This window comes from Lepidochelys olivacea (assembly GCF_965140295.1).
Source record: "Lepidochelys olivacea isolate rLepOli2 genome assembly, chromosome: 4".
NCBI classification, from domain to species: domain Eukaryota; kingdom Metazoa; phylum Chordata; order Testudines; family Cheloniidae; genus Lepidochelys; species Lepidochelys olivacea.
The window spans coordinates 87,379,793-87,397,173 of record NC_140414.1 but is presented as its reverse complement, the minus strand read 5'-3'; the positions used below and the strand labels follow the sequence as shown (position 1 = coordinate 87,397,173).

The window sequence follows — 17,381 nt, the reverse complement described above, 5'->3', positions numbered from 1 at the left end:
AAAAAATGGGAAAATCCAACTACAGACAAGTGAAATTAAAGCCCTACTTAGATGGCCAAATTCTGGCTTCCTATGTGCATAAGTATGCATCAACAAAATAGCATATACACCCATGGTATTTCTAGAGCATATGGCAGAAAATGACCAATCCTGGCTCCTCAAAAAAATGAACACGAGGCTACTCTCCAAGCTTTTCACAACCCAAGCCACAGAGAAATGACTGGACATAGCCAATAACTGGTTTGTGTAGTGCAGTGGTCACCAGCCGGTCAATCGCGATCGACTGGTCGATCCTAGAGGATGTCCCAGTTGATCACGATCTCCGGTAGCACAATAGGGCTGCCGCTAAGACTCCCTGCCTGCCTCAGCCCCACGCTGCTCCCAGAAGTGGCCAGCATGGCCCCGGGGGTGGGCGTGGAAGGGGTCTCCCTCCGCATGCTGCTCCTGCCTGCAAACACCGCCCCTGCAGCTCCCATTGGCCAGGAATGGGGAGCTGTGATCAATGGGAGCTGCAGAGGCGGTGCTTGCAGAGAGCGGCAGCGTGCAGAGCCACCTTCTGCCTGCCCCCTCCCCAGGGACTGCAGGGGCGTGTTGGCCCCTTCCGGGAGCAGTGTGGGGCCGGGGTAGGCAGGGAGCTTGCCTTAGCAGCAGCCATGCAGCACCGCCAACCGGGAGCTGCCGGAGATAAGTGCTGCCTGGCAGGAGCCACACCCCAACCCAGAGCCCCCTCCCAGAGCCAGCACCCCCACCCCCTCCTGTAACCCAACACTCTGCCCCAGTCCGGAGCCCCCTCGTGCACCCAAACTCCCACCCTGAGCTTGCACCCCTCATCCCCTCCTGCACCCCAATGCCCTGCCCCACACTCAGCCCAGAGACCCTTCCCACATTACGAACCCCTCGGCCCCAGCCCAGAGCCCGCATCCCCTCCCGAACCCCAACCCTCCGCCCCAGCCCGGTGAAAGTGAGTGAGGGTGGGGGAGAGCAAACTACGGAAAGAGGGGGGGATGGAGTGAGTGGGGTGGAGTAGATCCTGGGTTGCCCTTACATTCAAAAAGCGATCTTGGGCGTAAAAAGGTTGGAGACCACTGGCGTAGTGAGTACTGCAGAAGCCACCAGAACACTGGCAAAGCAGCAGAGTATACATGTAGCTAGGCTTTATATTTTTATATATAGTTAGTAAACATGGCTATTTAGAATCCAACTGTGTCCATATGCTCTCCTCATATTATTAATGTGGTATAGAGTGCAAAGACATGATAATTTGGATATTATTCCGTATGCATTCCTTGACTTTTGAATATCCCCTGCAAACAGTCACCCTCAAAGATTATCTCTACTCCTAGTAAGAAGAGAGTGGTGTAGGCTCTTTGTGAGGCACAAAGTCACCTATATATTATGGACAAGGCTACAATTTTTTCATGGAGGTTGTGGAAGTCAGCCCTATCAGCTGGGGCAGGGCTGCAGCTCCTGGCCGCATTGGGCAATGGGGTCTCCCCACAGCTCCCTGCCTCTGTGGGTGGCGCCCTTCCGCCCCCACAAGCTCCCAGCTGCCACAGGCAGTGGGGCCGCAGTTGCAAGTCACCCGGGAGCTCTGAGCCACTGAGGGCAGCAGGGACCCCCAGAGCTTGAAGCAGCCCCCACAGCTGCCCAATATCTGCAAGTGGTGTGGGGACCCTGCAGCTGAGCTCCCCGTTTTGTCAGGGATATTTTTAGTAAAAGTCATGGACAGATCACGGGCTTTTGTGAATTTTTCTTTATTGCCTGTGACCTGTCCATGACTTTTACTAAAAATATCCCTGACAAAATCTTAGCCTTAATTATGGACACATATACATTACAGTGTATACAGGATAAGTGTACATTTGGGGACACAGAAGCAGAGTGGGGACATTATGCCTGATTGTAAATACCTGCCAGAGTCTGGCCCATAGTTTTCAATATCCCTTTAAGACAAACCTTGTGTTTTAATAAATGGATTGGACAGCATACATTTCTTTCAATATAACAGACTTTTCCCCCTGCCTGTTTGTATTTTTATTAAAAAGCCCCAAAAGCAGGAAAACTGCTTAGCCCAATAACAGATACATGAACTCTTGCTTTAACTATAATTGTGTGAAGCTACATGGGGTCTTTGTTCAGATAGATAAATATTTTCATCAAAACATCAAATGCACTGCAGGCTATTTATGTCTCTGTATCCTCTGACCAACTCAGTCACAGAGGTGTCATCCCATGATGTTTTCAATGGGTAGTGCTTTTATCCTGGTAGCGCCCATTTGTCTCCAGCATTGAGGAGTGATCATGCTTTAATATTAGGTATTATAAAAACTCCAAGGTAATGGAACTCTGGCAATGGAAATAGAGAAGTTCAGGATAGTGGATTCTGTTAGTCCCATTTCCCATGATGCAGTACTCTTAGCTTCACACAATATTCTGCTAGAGATCTTTAATGGAAGTTTATGTTGGTTATTAGGTGTATGGACTATGGCAGTACTGTGTTTTAACACTGCTTCTTTATCATATGTTGTACATATCTTCTCATAAAAACAAAACCATACTCTTGTTAACAGTTAACTTTTATAAAAAAGTTGTGACAAATTATTTTTAATGCAGCACACACACACAAAAAAGGCAGCCTTTCCCAACACTTACGGCAGTTTGACTCCATTGCTTGGAAGGAAAGCTTTGCCCATATTTTTCTTTGACTCTGCCAATCTATATCGCCTCCTTAGTTGCACAGGGTTTGAGTAGGCTTCACCTTCGAAAACCCTCACAAACTGAGGCTCAAAGTAACCTGCCTGAAGAGCTGACAGCATTTTGGTACCCCCAGGTAACATTTGTTTGTTCTTGCTTGCAGCTTCATTGAAAGGGCCTTTAAAACAAGTAAGCATTGTAAATATTCACTTACCTCTACAGATTCTCTTAATTTAAATTTAGAAATTAAAAATGAAGACTGGGTATGGATGGTTGAAAGGGGCTGATAATGCAATACAGAGCCTTTCATCTGTAAGTCACATGTGGTAGTGACTGATTGCTGATACTATACGGCAACTGTTCAGTAACCTAATATATGAAAAATGAATTGTTTGACTCAGTCAAGTTTCTAGTGGAATGCACCATAACACAAAAATACCATTGCTATTAGCAGCTTTTGGAGGGAGGCCATAACTATTCTGCACTAACATCTAGCATTATCTAGCAGAGGAAGGTATAACAGGATCCAATGGCTGGAAGTTGAAACTAGACAAATTCAGACTGGAAATAAGGCGTGATATTTTAAGTGAGAATAATTAGCCATTGGAACAATTTACCAAGGGTCATGATGGATTCTCCATCACTGATCATTTTAAAATCAAAATTGGATGCTTTGCTAAAAGATCTGCGCTAGGCATTATTTTTGGGGAAGTTCTATGGCCTGTGTTACACAGGAGGTCCGACAAGATGATCACAATTGTCCCTTCTGGCCTTGGAATCTATGAACATCACTTCACAAAGGCTGACTCTTACTGAGGGTCAAACTCTGTTATCCTGGACTCATCATGAGTAATACCATGAGTAGTTCCAATGAACAAGAGTGAGGATGAAAGAATCCAGCCCTAAGTAATAAATAAATAAATATATAATCTCCTATGCACATTGGTCAACTACAAGCAAAGAAATAAAAGATTACCACTAAATTTAAAGTACTGAAAACATAATCTTATAACAGAAATGCCAGTTGGAGCAGCCACACAGAAAAAACTACCTGCTCTCAGCATTGGCATGTAAGGAGAAGATAAGGCTTTCCATAATGCCAGTTCAGTTTTAACATTACAAATGCAAACAAAGATAACCGAGGAGCAAAACTGTGGAGCAATTTACTGTTGGATTAAGTCATCATATTAATGCTGTTCTGCAGCTGAGTCTTTTAGCAGAATATTCAAAATAATGAAGATAATCTGCATATTGACTGACAAAGAAAATTGGTGTCCCATTTTTTGTTTTCTTTCAGTACAATTGGGAAACAGTTTCAAAGGACCTAATTTCTTAAAATGTTCATTTCAAAGAAGTAATTAAATGCTATACATATCCTATAGAGTAATCTACTTTACCTGGTTTGTCAGGGGTTTCATAAATTTTAATTGGTCGCCTGTTAACCTAATTTTACATAATTTATCTACATTTCTCAAAAGTCACAGCTATTAATTTAAAATCTGAGTCATAAGGACATTATAAATTTTAAAAAATGCTGCTCTCATTTGGGACGTGCAAATGCTGGAGGGCTACACAATCTGTGAGTTGACATTTCCAAGGGAAAGAATGCCCAATGTGGAAAGCCAAAAGAATATGTACTATCCCAAAAGTCTAAAAGTAAATCCATTTGCAATGTCTTTGCATGGAGCAGCTGGAACCCTACCACCACTTATATCCCATGGTGTGATGAAAAGAAGCCCCTGGAAATCTCCACAATTATGATAGAGAAGGGGGATGAGTCACTGGAGGTGACACCTACTCCCCACCAGCTGGTAGGTAAAGACCAGTAATTTCAATAGTATATTTTATCTGTAACTTGGACAACAAAATGCAGCACATATATTTTTATTAATCTTAATACATAAAACTCGGCTAAACTGAAAAATGTTTACCTTTTTTATGCTGTCTCTTTTTGCATTTATTGTGACATTTAAGCAGACCTCTACTAAAAATGGATTATGCCACACTGAGCAAAGATAGAGAGCTTTTTGGTTACTAAGAAAACCCAGATGTCTCTGAAAAGACTAATAGAAAACAGTGAGTCAGTAGAAAGACAGATTAGACGGCTATTGGAAATATCCTTATTGCTAAAATGAAATGTACTTACGCATATAGTGTGTGACATATTTATCTCCAATGGTAACATACTCCATTTCACTGAAGAGGCCAATCCTCTCCATGTCAGATTTTCCTTCTCCAGGCATGGTTGGTTCTGTGTGACACTTCACTACACTAGAAAATGTAGATGTTTTCTTATGCTCACTTCTTTTACTGCAAAGCCATACAAATAGAGTTACAGTCAAAGTCTGCAACAAGTTTAAGCATTTAAAATAAAATGTACCATTATGGTACTGAGATTCTTTGGTTCAAAAGTATTAGCACTCAATTCCTTTAAATTTCTGTTGTACTCAGCATGTAACACTATCTATAAAGTAGGACATAACTGGGGTGGTGATGGTGAGAAGAGGACTGAACTAGACTGTCTGGGAGAGAGCCAGCATTAACACATGTCCTTTAAAAAAACAAATTTAAAACTGTTATGAGACAGATATGGCCCACATTCATCTGTGGTGTAACTGGGTTCAACTCTTATTAAAACCTCTGGATCAGAATTTGGTAACGAGTACCCTTAAAATATTGAGATCAGGGATCTGAGTAGTGCAGATTGTTGGTAAGGATATGCAGGATAGCATATCCTTTTGCTTTCTGGATTACCTTCAGCTGTGCTTTGTAGACATCCTTGGTTAACAATAGACAGGAGATGTGAAGGAGTTTTGGGATCCCTATTGTGGTAACCTAAATCCTGATCCTGAGAAGTGCTGACCAGCTACAATTCCCACTGACTTCAAAAATGTAAATGATTGAGGTCAATGGTAGCTATGGGTGCTCAGCTCTTCTCAGGATCGGTCCCCTAATCAGCATACAAAGAGACTACTGAGCACTGCATTAAGAATATATGGTGTATAATATATTTTACCTGCCTCTCAGGGATGTTGAGCAATTTAATGTATTAATATTTGTAAAGCTTTTTGGATGGAAGATGTTGCAGAAGTGCAATGTACTGTTAAAAAAGTAAAAACTGATTTTAAATGATGATGTAACCACCAGTTACATACAAACACACAAATATAACTACATCGGTTTACATACACGTAAATATATTTTTGTAACTATAATTACAGTAGCGTATGACTAATCAATGCATAAATATCATTACAGCATCAATTATTGCATATATTTGCATGATTAAACAATTTGCATGAAATCTTCCTTTACAGTAACGACTGACTGTTAATTGCAGTGGCTGAGGTGAGCCGCATAGAGAGGGAATAATCCGCAGCACACGCTTTAAGGAGGACGTCTGGACTGATTTCTCACTCACCTCACACCAACCTCGCCAGGTGTGTTGCAGAGGGTCAGCGGCTGCCCCCTCCTCTTTGCATCCCCAGGCGGCGGCGGCAGCAGCAGCTTCTGAGAGGTACAGGACTCTGCCCAGGACTCTTTGTTGATGCAGTTGCTCTGGATTCGGGAAAGTCCAACAACACATGAACAGCATTTCAGTATTGTCCCCCCGGTCTGTCGAGTCCTGTTGGTATAGTCCAGAGGTTGCGCGCGCCGCGCACCCGCGCTGCACCTTGGGAATTGTAGTCCCCTCTTGTCAGCGCCTTCGCTCACATGACCTGCCCTGGCGTTCTCGGCCTGCCGCCTTTCTCTTGCTGGAGTGACACGTCAAACATTACGGCGCGTGCAAGAGAACCGGCCTGTTCCAACCCCCCATCGGGGTGGGGGAGAGGCGCGTGCGGACTATGAGTACGGTGCTGACAGACGTGGTGAGTCCGCGCCGCGGGGGTGGCTAAAACAGCGGCTCAGGGCGCTTCTGCTGGGCGGGGGAGAGGGCAGCCGGCTCGGTGCATGCTGGGAGTTTCTCTCCCACGTGGTGCGCGCACTGTCGAATTCTTGTCATCTGGGGTCTAGCGGTGCCCGCCCCCGGCCCGGCCCGTTCTCGAGGGGCCGCAGCTCGGAGTGACCCTTGTGCCACTACGTCGCCGGCCTGTCGCTACGTCCGCGCGGGCGCCTCCCCTGCTGGGGTCCCTCGTCCCCCATCTCCGCTCCCGCCTTGGCTCAGCGCCAGGCTCCTGCCCGCCCTTGGGGCCTTGGTCGCGCTGTGTCCCTGCCTGGTGCCTCCTCCGTGCTTTACCTGCGGGTGAGCCTGGGCCCGGGGAGAAATGTGGGGCCCCTCCCAGCATGACGCAGAGATTGGCCTCCCCGCTGCCAGCCCTGGAGGTAGGGGAGTGCGGGGAACCAAGTCCCAGGGAGGTGATTTGGGGAAGGGCACGTGGAGCCTGTGGCTGAGCTGGGAATTCACCTAGGTCTCCTGAGTCCCAGTCCAGTGCCTTACCAACTAAACCAGGTGTTGGGCCAAGCAACCTCTGTAATCCGCTTCTCGAAAGCCGCTTATTTTCCAGTGCTGTCCTCCTCCAGTTATGAGCCTCCTTGTTATGTTGTAACCATCTAATTTACCCCTCAGTCCTGCATGGAGCGCCACGTGGTCAGACGCCTGGCCCCACATGCAGCCCCTTTGTATTCAGAAACCTATGTGCAGCTTTACAGGAACAAGGTCTGACGCTGTAAGCTCCTCGAGACAGAGATATTGTCGTATGACATGTTTGAAAGTGCCTTGCGCACTTGGTAGCATATAAATGTGCGTTGTTGACTCCACTGTTGAAATAAATTGTGCTACTTAAAGGTCAAATTTTGTTTTTGTTTTTTTTTTTAAAGGATTTTTTTAAATGACCACCAATATATTGAACATGTAGTTTAGATGTAACTTTATCAAGAAGTTTACTTTATTGGGCAGGTCCATCGCTTCATAGAAAGACTGGAAGCTTTAAAGCAGGGGTGGGGAACCTACGGCTCGTGGGCCAGATGTGGCACTGCTTCATTTCATCCGGCCCGCGGCATGTCTTTGCGCTGTGGGCCAAAAGCCCCGAGCCTCAGCGCCCCCTTGCAGGGCTGGAGCTGTGAGCGCCAGCTCGCCCTGCTGCATAGGGGAAGCTAGGGTTGGCTCCAGCTTGCGGAAGCGACCAGCACATCCTTGCAGCCTTTAGGAGCAGGGGCAATCAGGGAAGCTCTGCGTAATGCCCCTACCCCCAGTGCCAGCTCTGCAGCTCCCATTGGCCAGGAGCTGCAGGCATGGGCAGCACGCACCATGCAGAGCCCTTAGCTCCTCCACCTAGGGGCCAGACATGGTGACTGCTTCCAGGAGGAGCACGGAGCCAGGGCAGACAGGGAGCCTGCCTTTGCCCCGCTGCACTGCCAACTGGGAGCTGCCTGAGGTAAGTACCACCTGTCCGGAGCCCCCAATCCAAACCCCCTGCCCCACGTCAGAACCCCCTCTGCACCCCAACCCCTGAGCCCCCTCCCACACCCAAACTCCCTCCTGGAGCCTGCACCAAACTTCCTCCTGCACCCCAGCCCTGAGCCTGCTCTCACATTCCAAACCCCTTGGCCCCAGCCCTGAGCCCCCTCCTGCACTCCAAACCACACATCCCCAGAGCCCACCCCCCCAGTCGATGGCCCCTGATAGAAAAATGGGTCCACACCCTTGCTTTAAAGCTTAACTACATGTTGATACTGCTTAAAGTGCAAGTGGTTGTGACACTTCAGATAAATTTCCTATGTCACATTATCTTTCTATAGTTTGTTTCGTCTTGTGTTTCTATTTAGGATGTTTTAATGGAAGTCAAACGTGTTATAGGTGGAATTGAAATAAAACAATCAAAATACAGGGCTAGCTTTGAACCTGGAAGTCTCCCATACTTTGTCACCAAAGAGAGATGTGATGATAGTTCTGTATTTCCAAATGATCTTACATTGGCTGCTCTTTGCAGTTCTTTAGGAGCAGCTAACTGGCAGATCCCCTTCTGTATGTTCACTGAGTCCTCATGAGTCCAGAGGTTTTGAGTTCTTCCTTATTAGTTGCTGATACTGTGGCTTCCCTTCCAAAAATGAACAGTTGAAGAAGGTCGTAGAGGGGAAATTTCCTGTTACCTGCCGCAGTGTCCCAACATTGCAGATGGGAGGCACTCAGCTCCCCATCTAATCTACCAAGTTAATCAGCAGAGCAGTTCCAGTCCTGCCTTCAACTAGGAGGTAGAGGCAAAGATGGGAAACACAAAATGGAATCTAAAAACAAACCATTTCAAATTTAAAGCAGTTAGAGTTCTTTAGTTACATCTAAAACAATTCCTGGATTTAAAAAGTATGCGGTTAATACTGTGTGATAAAAAGTAATCCTGTTTTAATGAGCCATGTTCTCATTGCAACTTTTAGGAAACGTCACTGAAGTAACTGTCTTATGCTACTCATTTCTATTAACTTTATAACTCAACTTCTTTTTTCTCTATAGGTAATTCTGAAAACTATGGACATACTCTTTAGAATAAGAGGAGGCCTGGATCTTGCATTTCAGCTGGATACTGCTGATGGTGTGTCTATAAGAATATCATAGGATCACCTCATAGGAGTGTAAAGTCTGAATAGGAGAGAATTAACTAACCGCACTGGATATAATAATTTCGTTACCTGCTCACCAAATACTCAGGATTTCTCTCCAAACCCTAAAGGATCAGTGCATGATGATGATTTCATTTTTTTACTTCCCTTTCGTGTTTCATTTCCTGACAACTTCCTCCCTTCCACTACACACCTTTTTTTTTTTTAGTTTAAAGCAATACCAAAATCAGTAATTTTAGGTCTTCTTTTTTTTAATTTCCAAATTTATACCACTTATGGGATGTGTATTAGGATCATTTTTGACTTTCCCCACCCTTCCCTAAAATCTTTCTGAAACCCTGAAAATTGTTTTAAAGTGACAGTTGTTTACAATGAATTCAGGTACAGCAAAACTCCTGCAAGGTCGTCTATGCCACATAAGCTCCACCATAGGCCGTACAGGAAGAGGGTGTGTACTGAGCAGCCATTCAGAGGCTTCTGCACCCAAATATTTAGTTGCACAGGATTCTGCACCAATCCTAAATAAACTCACAAGTGGAGACCATTGGTAGGGCCACAGTGGCCTGCATGGAGGCTTCAAGCTCGTGGTCTGGAATAGAGGTGGTGAATGCATTCCGATGAAGCACAGTATTCTGTTTCTGGATTCCAGCCTCACCATCCCTTTTTTTAATTCCTCACACAAAGACTCATACTTGGACTTTGCTTAGAAAAGGGTAAATTTCACTGTCAGTGAAGCAGAACAAAAGTCGCAAATTATCTCAGTGCAGTGTACTTTGCAACTTAATATTCTTCTAATAAAGAACCTCCTTATGTATAGAAAAGTGGTCATGTGGCGAGAGTGAGGGCCTTCACTCAAGAAGGTTCCATTATATTTTTGTTTACACAGGTTGTGGTGTATTTTTATATACTTTAATTACTACAGATATCAGTCCCAGACTTTTAATGCAAAATACATTACATTGGTCTACAGTAACTTAATCATGTTTAAAAAAGGGGAAATGCATAGCTATGATTGCCTTTGCATAATTTGCTGCATTCTGAATTCTGGGTGACATAACAGGACTAGTCAAATATTGTTTTAATGTAAGGATTGCAGTATATATTTGCTCAGCATACAAGTAAAAATATGGTTTTTGTAATTGCCATTACTTCAGACTCAAAATGGAGATCTGAAAGTCAAACTATATTCTTTGTGGTTCATTCATAATCACCAGCAGTAAAGATTCCACAGAAGAAATTTTGCCTTCACCTACTACCTGTACAACCCTACTAAAGATAGTGAGGTTTCACAGGTGTAAATAAAGCTGGAATGTAGCTCTGCAGTTGGAAGGTAGGTCATGATTCTGCAAAGACTTAAGCATGTGTGTAACTTTACACTTGTGAGTAGTCCCACTAAAGTCTGTGAGTTATATACATACTTGAGTTTTTGCAGAATTTACTCACCTAAGCATATGTGCAAGTGTTTGCAGGATGGAGCCTTAGTTAACAATTATGGCTGTCAATCGCAGTTAACTCATTATTAATTAAAAAAATTAATTGTGGTTAAAAAAATTAATTGTAGTTTTAATTGCACTGTTAAATAATAGAATACCAATTGAAATTTATTAAATATTTCGTATGTTTTTCTACATTTTCATATATATTGTAGTCTGTATTGTAATTGAAATCAGTGTATATTATTTTTATTACAAATATTTGCACTAAAAATGATAAACAAAATAAATAGTATTTTTCAATTCACCTCATTCAAGTATTGTAGTGCAGTCTCTTTGTCATGAAAATGCAACTTACAAATGTAGATTTTTTTGTTTGTTACATAACTGAACTCAAAAACAAAACAATGTAAGGCTTCAGAGCCTACAAGTCCACCCAGTCCTACTTCTTGTTCAGTCAATCGCTAAAACAACCAAGTTTGTTTATATTTACAAGAGATTGCATTACAGTACTTGTATTAGGTGAATTGAAAAATACTATTTTGTTTTTACAGTGAAAATATTTGTAATAAAAAATAAATATAAAGTGAGCACTGTGCACTTTATTCTGTGTTGTAATTGAAATCAATATATTAGAAAGTGTGGAAAATCTCCCAAAATATTTAAGTAAATTGTGTTTTATTATTGTTTAACAATGTGATTAATCATGCTATTAATCTTGATTAATTTTTTTAATTGCATGATTAATTGCGATTAATTTTTTACATCGCTTGACAGCCCTATTAACAATGCTGTTTTTGATGTTTGAACCAGAATATAATCCAGCACAGTCTTCTCTAGCCATGTTGGCTCTGCAAGGGTAACAGAAGTAAAAGGCAATATTAAAGTTTTGTTCAAGCACTAGAGCAGGGGTGGCCAAACTGTGGCTCATAAGCCACATGCGGCTCTTTTATAAAATGCAGCTTGTGGATCCCTCCACATTCCCCTCTCCCGCTCCCCCATTCTGTGCCTTCCAGACTGGGGGAGAGCTCAAGGCTTCTGCCCTGTGGTGAGGTAGGGGCTTCTGGTACCTACTGGGGGGGAGCACAATTTAAAGGTTCGTTCCCCACCCAACAACCTGAGTCACACCCACCAGGCACACTCCCATCTTACCCTCAGCACCCCCTCCCTGCAGCTCACAGGTATTAGCTCCTTGTGGAGAGGCAGCAGCAAGCAGTTGGGATCTGCAGGGAGGGGTCGCTGCTTTAGCTCCGCAGGGAGAGGAAGCAGCAAACGTAGTGGCTGTCTCTGCAGCTCCCAGCTGTTTGGCACTGCCTCTCCCCATGGCTGCAGCTCACCAGCTCCAGCAGCTGCCATGAAGGGAAGGGGCCCTGCGGCACCATGTGACCAAGCAGGGCTAGCTAGCAAACCCTTGCAAAAATGGAGAGTGGGACATAACCCCACGTGTCCCCCCATGCGTCACCTCTGGCTTCTGCCCAGCAGGGAGGGGAGTCTCAGGGTTTCAACCCCATGTAGCACACCTGCCAGGCTCAGTGCTGAAGCCCCAAGACCCTCCTCCCTGTAACGCTGAAGCCCTGAGCTTGAACAGGTACATCCTGGCTCTTAAACTTTTGAAGATTCTCGTATGCGGATCGGAGGATCAGTAAGTTTGGCCACCCTGCACTAGAGTAAGCAGATATGATTTTTGTGTATAGTTGGAGTAGATCTGTAAAGTAAAAAGAAGCCAAATGAAATCCTGGCCCCATTGATTTCAGTGGAGTTTTGCCATTGACTACAGTGGGACCAGGATTTTTGATGATTATTTTCACATAGCCATTTGTCTGATCATAGCAACACTTCCTTTTTTTTCTTTTTCAAGGACAGAATTAAACATTTTAACTTTAACTGTACATCTGGTAGCTGTAATAAAAGTTAGGGAATTATTTGAACAACACTAATTATATCCTTATTCTGTTTTAGAGACTTCAGCGAAAAAGGCAGTAAAGTATGTTTTCAGTGATCTGTCGACCAAACTGTCTTCAAATGTGCTGGTATTAAGAATTTGCCATAGTTCAGTGTATGTATGGCCTAACAGCAGTATGAACACAGTTCCATCAGAACTAACTGATAATTCTGTTTGTAAGGAGATAATACGATTTATTCGGTGAGTATATTTGAAACAATGGGAACATCATAATTTTTGTAATAAATTAATTTCATATTATTAGTTTCTCTCTGCTAATATTGCAGATTTGACCAAGAAGATGAGACTAAAAGAAAACTTGCAAAAAAGAAGGATAAAAAGTTCCAAGATACGGTATATATTCCACCCATATTAACAGCTTATAACAAATAAATGCTTTTTTCTCACAAGCTGATCCACATAAGCAAACCTTTGCATCCACAGAGAACGCCATTGAAGTCAACAGTGCTCTCTGCATGAATGCAGAGATCCACCTGCACAGATGAGCATGCAGAAGCAGGCCCATAGTCTTTAGTACTGTTAGATATCTTAGCTCAGTTATTTGTGTCTGGCCCCTGACACTGTTCAAAAATGATTCTTCCTTTCATCTGTCTCATTACATCTAATTGGGGTTGTGAAGAGCCTGTTTTGTTTTGGGGTTCTTAACTTTTGCTGTCCCTGGAGCCCCTTCACCTCCATGGGTCTTACGAATCTACTTTTTTCTTCTATCCCTTCTTGGTGCATGTATTGTTGGACATGTATTATTAGTGCATGTAACTGTCTTTATTCTTTTCAGCAGCAGATAGTAAATGTAGACCTTATGTTGGAAATGACATCTCCTTTGGCAGCTGTAGCCCCAGTCATTGAAAGGGAAAACAAGAGACACCACTACGTTAACTTGACCTTACCAATTGATGTTGTTGTATCTGTTTCTCCAGAAGAGCCATGGAGGAAGTAAGTATAATGTATCTTTGAGTTGTATTTTTGAGTTTGCTTTAGTTCTTTGTCTGTGCTTTCTAAATAAAATTGTGGATACTAAAGCTACATCAGCTTATAATTTAGCTATTTTTAATATAGGTGGAATATGGAATAAAATGGAAATCTTTTCAGAGAGTTTGAAAGCCCTCACAATAGATATTCCTTGGTTTAATGAGTGTGATCTTGTAACCATCCCCATTATCTATAGTGAATTCAAAGTTTATGATTAAGGCTATGATTTAATCACAGGTATTTTTAGTAAAAGTAATGGACAGGTCACAGGCAAGAAACAAAATTCATGGCACGTGATCTGTCCATGACTTTTACTATAAATACCCATGATAACTAAAGCTCTGCTCCTGGGGGCGCTCTGCTCCAGCAGTGGGGGCTGACTGCCCCCAGCGGCCCACTACTCCATGGCTCCTGGGGACCGCTCTCCTGAGGGCCTCCGGGGCCGCTGCCCCTGGGACTGCTGCTTCTTGGGCAGTCCCTGGGGTCACCCCCAGGACCAATGCTCAGGCAGTCCTTGGGGCCAGCCACACGGGCCACTGCTCGGGCAGTCCCCGGTGCCAGCTGCCCAGGGCCACACAAGCAGTGGCCAGTCCAGCCGGCCCCGGAAACTACCCAAGTGGCCAGCCCTGGTGACGTTGGCCCTGGGGCAGTCCCCAGCACTGGTGCTCAGGTGCTTCTTGGGGGGCCAACTGCCCGGGACCACCTGAGCAGCGACTGGTGTGGCTGACCCCATGGCTGCTCCAACAGCAACCGGTGAGGCTGGCCACAGGGCACCTGAGCGGCTGGCGCCAGGGAGAGCGCACCTGCCGCTCCAGCTGCAGAAGTCACAGAAAGTCACGGAATCCATGACTTCTATGACCTCCATGACATAATTGCAGCCTTATTTATGATGGATTAATATAACGGTATCCAATTTCTGTGTTGAAGTGGTAGTGGTATACTTACATTTTATTTCACACATAGGGTTTTATTATCATCTAGCATTATGTTATTTAATGTTCATTAGGGTTTTTGGAGCTAATCGGTGTTTAACATAATGTTTGATAATTATGCCAATTCTTTATCGTCACTCAAAAAGAAATGCAGATTGCTAGGAAAATATTCAAAAGATATTATATCAGTTTCTTTTAATTACAGTAAATACACACAGATACATGTGTGAGAGAGAGAGGAATGTTTGATAAATGCTTGTTGTCTCAGTACTGTGCTTAGGAAGTCACATATGCACCTGGACAGGCTGAGGTGGAAAACAATACAGAATTGATATCCACAGCACTCTTTCTTTGGGCTTGACCCTGCAAGGTGCTGAACACAGTGGCTGCAATCCAGAAAAGCATTTAAGCACATGCCTAACTTTATGCACATGAGTACTTCCAGTTCAGCTTGGGTGATTTGCTGAATTGAGGCCAGAATATGCAGTACTTTCCACGGTTGAGTCATTGGAGTGGAATCATCTTTGTACATATGAGTTGTGAGCAACACCTGAAAGACTCTGCTCACATCTGCTGGTATGGGTGGAAGGAGGGATAAGAGCAGCAGGTGCATTAAACTGGTTGCGGAGGTGGGTATGAGTGGGGAGAGGGGAACTTGTATACTATAACAACGAGGAGTCCTTGTGGCACCTTAGAGACTAACAAATTTATTTGGGCATAAGCTTTTGTGGGCTAAAACCCACTTCATCAGATTCATGGAGTGGAAAATACAGTAGCCCATTTCAAACAGTTGACAAGAAGGTGTGAGTGACAGTAGGGGAAAATTAAATTTTCCCATATTAATTTCTCCTTACTGTTACTCACGCCTTCTTGCTAACTGTTTGAAATAGGCCACCCTCATTACCACTACAAAAGTGATTTTTCCTCGCTTGGTATTCTACCGTTAATTGAATTGTCTCGTTAGCACTGACCCCCCACTTGGTAAGGCAACTCCCATCTTTTCATGTACTGTGTATTTATACCTGCTACTGTATTTTCCACTCCATTCATCTAATGAAGTGGGTTTTAGCCCACGAAAGCTTGTGCCCAAATAAATTTGTTAGTCTCTAAGGTGCCTCAAGGACTCCTCATTGCTTTTGCTGATACAGACTAACACGGCTACCACTCTGAAGCTTGTATAGCTATAAGAATGAGCCAGCATTGCTGGTGTTCTAGTTCTTAAATATTTTCCCTTATATCTCATAGTGTACGAAATCTCCTGGTGAATGCAATTCATAAGCAACTAACTGATATGGAAAGATGCATTTTGAAATATATGAAGGGAACATCTATTGTGGTACCTGAACAATTTCACTTCATGCTACCAGGAAAAAAGCACCTTGTAACAATTTCGTATCCTACAGGCATTTCAGATAATCAGCTAGAGACTTACAGAAAGGTAAAGTTAGCTGCTGTAGACCAAATATTGACAGAGCATGATTTGTAATTATGACCGAAACAGAATACTGAACATATATATATTTGGTTTGTTGAAACATATTTTTAAAGTGTTCATCAGGCACTTTTCTTCATAAACAGACATTTATGGTTATTTGTATAAGAGAACCTAAATGGATTTATACAGGAATTCATTAATTAAAATAGTGAGGGTCTCCATTTACATGTACTTGTATAAGGATTGTTCAGTTCTCTCAGTTTAATTGTGTTTTCACTCAGTTGCCAGATGGTGTTTAAGAGATTATATTTACAAAAAGAATAGAATTTGCTCAAAATGTGAGCTCATTTTCTTTAATTTCTAATAATATGTCAGATAGACAAATTGTTTCATATTTCTTTATTCTCAGTACTATTTAACATTGTGTATTATTTTCATAAAATTAATCTCTTTTTGATTGCACTTTTTGCCGTACATTCTATTTGTAATTGAGGCCCCAGTCCTGAAAAGAGCTCCCAGCCCATGCTGAGTCCGGTTCACTTCAATAAGTCTCTGCATAGGCATAAGGGTCTACCTGCATAGAGTTCTTTGCAGTACTGGCATGTTAGTGTTAAACACGTACATTCAATATTGATTATTCTAGAGGTTTTAGTGTGTAACAATTTCTAGACTGCTATATTAAAAACAATATTGGTTATGAAAACTTCACTACCATTTGGAGTAATTTTTTTAAAGAAACTTGAATTATTCTCTTGTTTGTTATCCCTTCATTTTGATTCTGACTTACATATAGGAATTACATGAACTGTTCCATCTGCCCTCTGATAGACCATATTTAAGAAGAGCGAATGCTTATCGCTTTCCAGATGAACCATATAAAGATGGCTATCTCAGAAATCCACACATATACCTCAATCCACCTGTCATAGAGGCTGGTATGGTAAGTTTCACTTGAGGCATTTATAGGAGAATGCTTCTTTTACATAAATATTGTTGATAATCACAAATCACATCATAAGAACATAAGAGGAGACTAAGGGGGGATATGATAGAGGTATATAAAATCATGAGTAGTGTTGAGAAAGTGAATAGGGAAAAGTTACTTACTTGTTCCCATAATATAAGAACTAGGGGCCACCAAATGACATTAATGGGTAGCAGGTTTAAAGCAAATGAAAGGAAGTTCTTCTTCACTCAGCACACAGTCAACCTGTGGAACTCCGTGCCTGAGGAGGTTGCGAAGGCTAGGACTATAACAGGGTTTAAAAGAGAACTGGATAAATTCATGGAGGTTAAGTCCATTAATGGCTGTTAGCCAGGATGGGTAAGAAATGGTGTCCCTAGCCTCTGTTTGTCGGAGAGTGGAGATGGATGGCAAGAGAGAGATCACTAGATCATTA

The 17,381-nt window shown here is 43.0% G+C and overlaps 2 protein-coding genes across 7 annotated transcripts in view; one reads left to right on the top strand and one right to left on the bottom strand.

Moving 5' to 3' along the window:
- Positions 1–6,424, bottom strand: part of CFAP96 (cilia and flagella associated protein 96) — an 18,853-nt gene extending 12,429 nt beyond the window's left edge. Inside the window, exons 1-3 of the mRNA XM_084627574.1 lie at positions 6,116–6,424; positions 4,841–5,004; positions 2,653–2,872 (exon numbers count right to left, since the gene is read on the bottom strand). Of these exons, the coding sequence (XP_084483700.1) occupies positions 2,653–2,872; positions 4,841–4,937 (317 nt within the window). The 5' untranslated portion in view covers positions 4,938–5,004; positions 6,116–6,424. The remainder of the gene's footprint in view (positions 1–2,652; positions 2,873–4,840; positions 5,005–6,115) is intronic.
- The window catches only part of UFSP2 (UFM1 specific peptidase 2), a 27,576-nt gene continuing 16,594 nt past the window's right edge, over positions 6,400–17,381 (top strand). Inside the window, exons 1-7 of one of the 6 annotated variants that reach the window (XM_084627570.1) lie at positions 6,400–6,563; positions 9,143–9,221; positions 12,642–12,825; positions 12,912–12,978; positions 13,421–13,578; positions 15,792–15,984; positions 16,775–16,921. In XM_084627570.1, coding sequence (XP_084483696.1) covers positions 6,540–6,563; positions 9,143–9,221; positions 12,642–12,825; positions 12,912–12,978; positions 13,421–13,578; positions 15,792–15,984; positions 16,775–16,921 — 852 coding nt within the window. In that variant the 5' untranslated portion in view covers positions 6,400–6,539. Of the gene's footprint in view, positions 6,564–6,655; positions 7,018–9,142; positions 9,222–9,574; positions 9,963–12,641; positions 12,826–12,911; positions 12,979–13,420; positions 13,579–15,791; positions 15,985–16,774; positions 16,922–17,381 lie in introns of those variants that run through there. The other 5 variants (XM_084627571.1, XM_084627568.1, XM_084627569.1 and 2 more) reach the window with 5 other exon arrangements.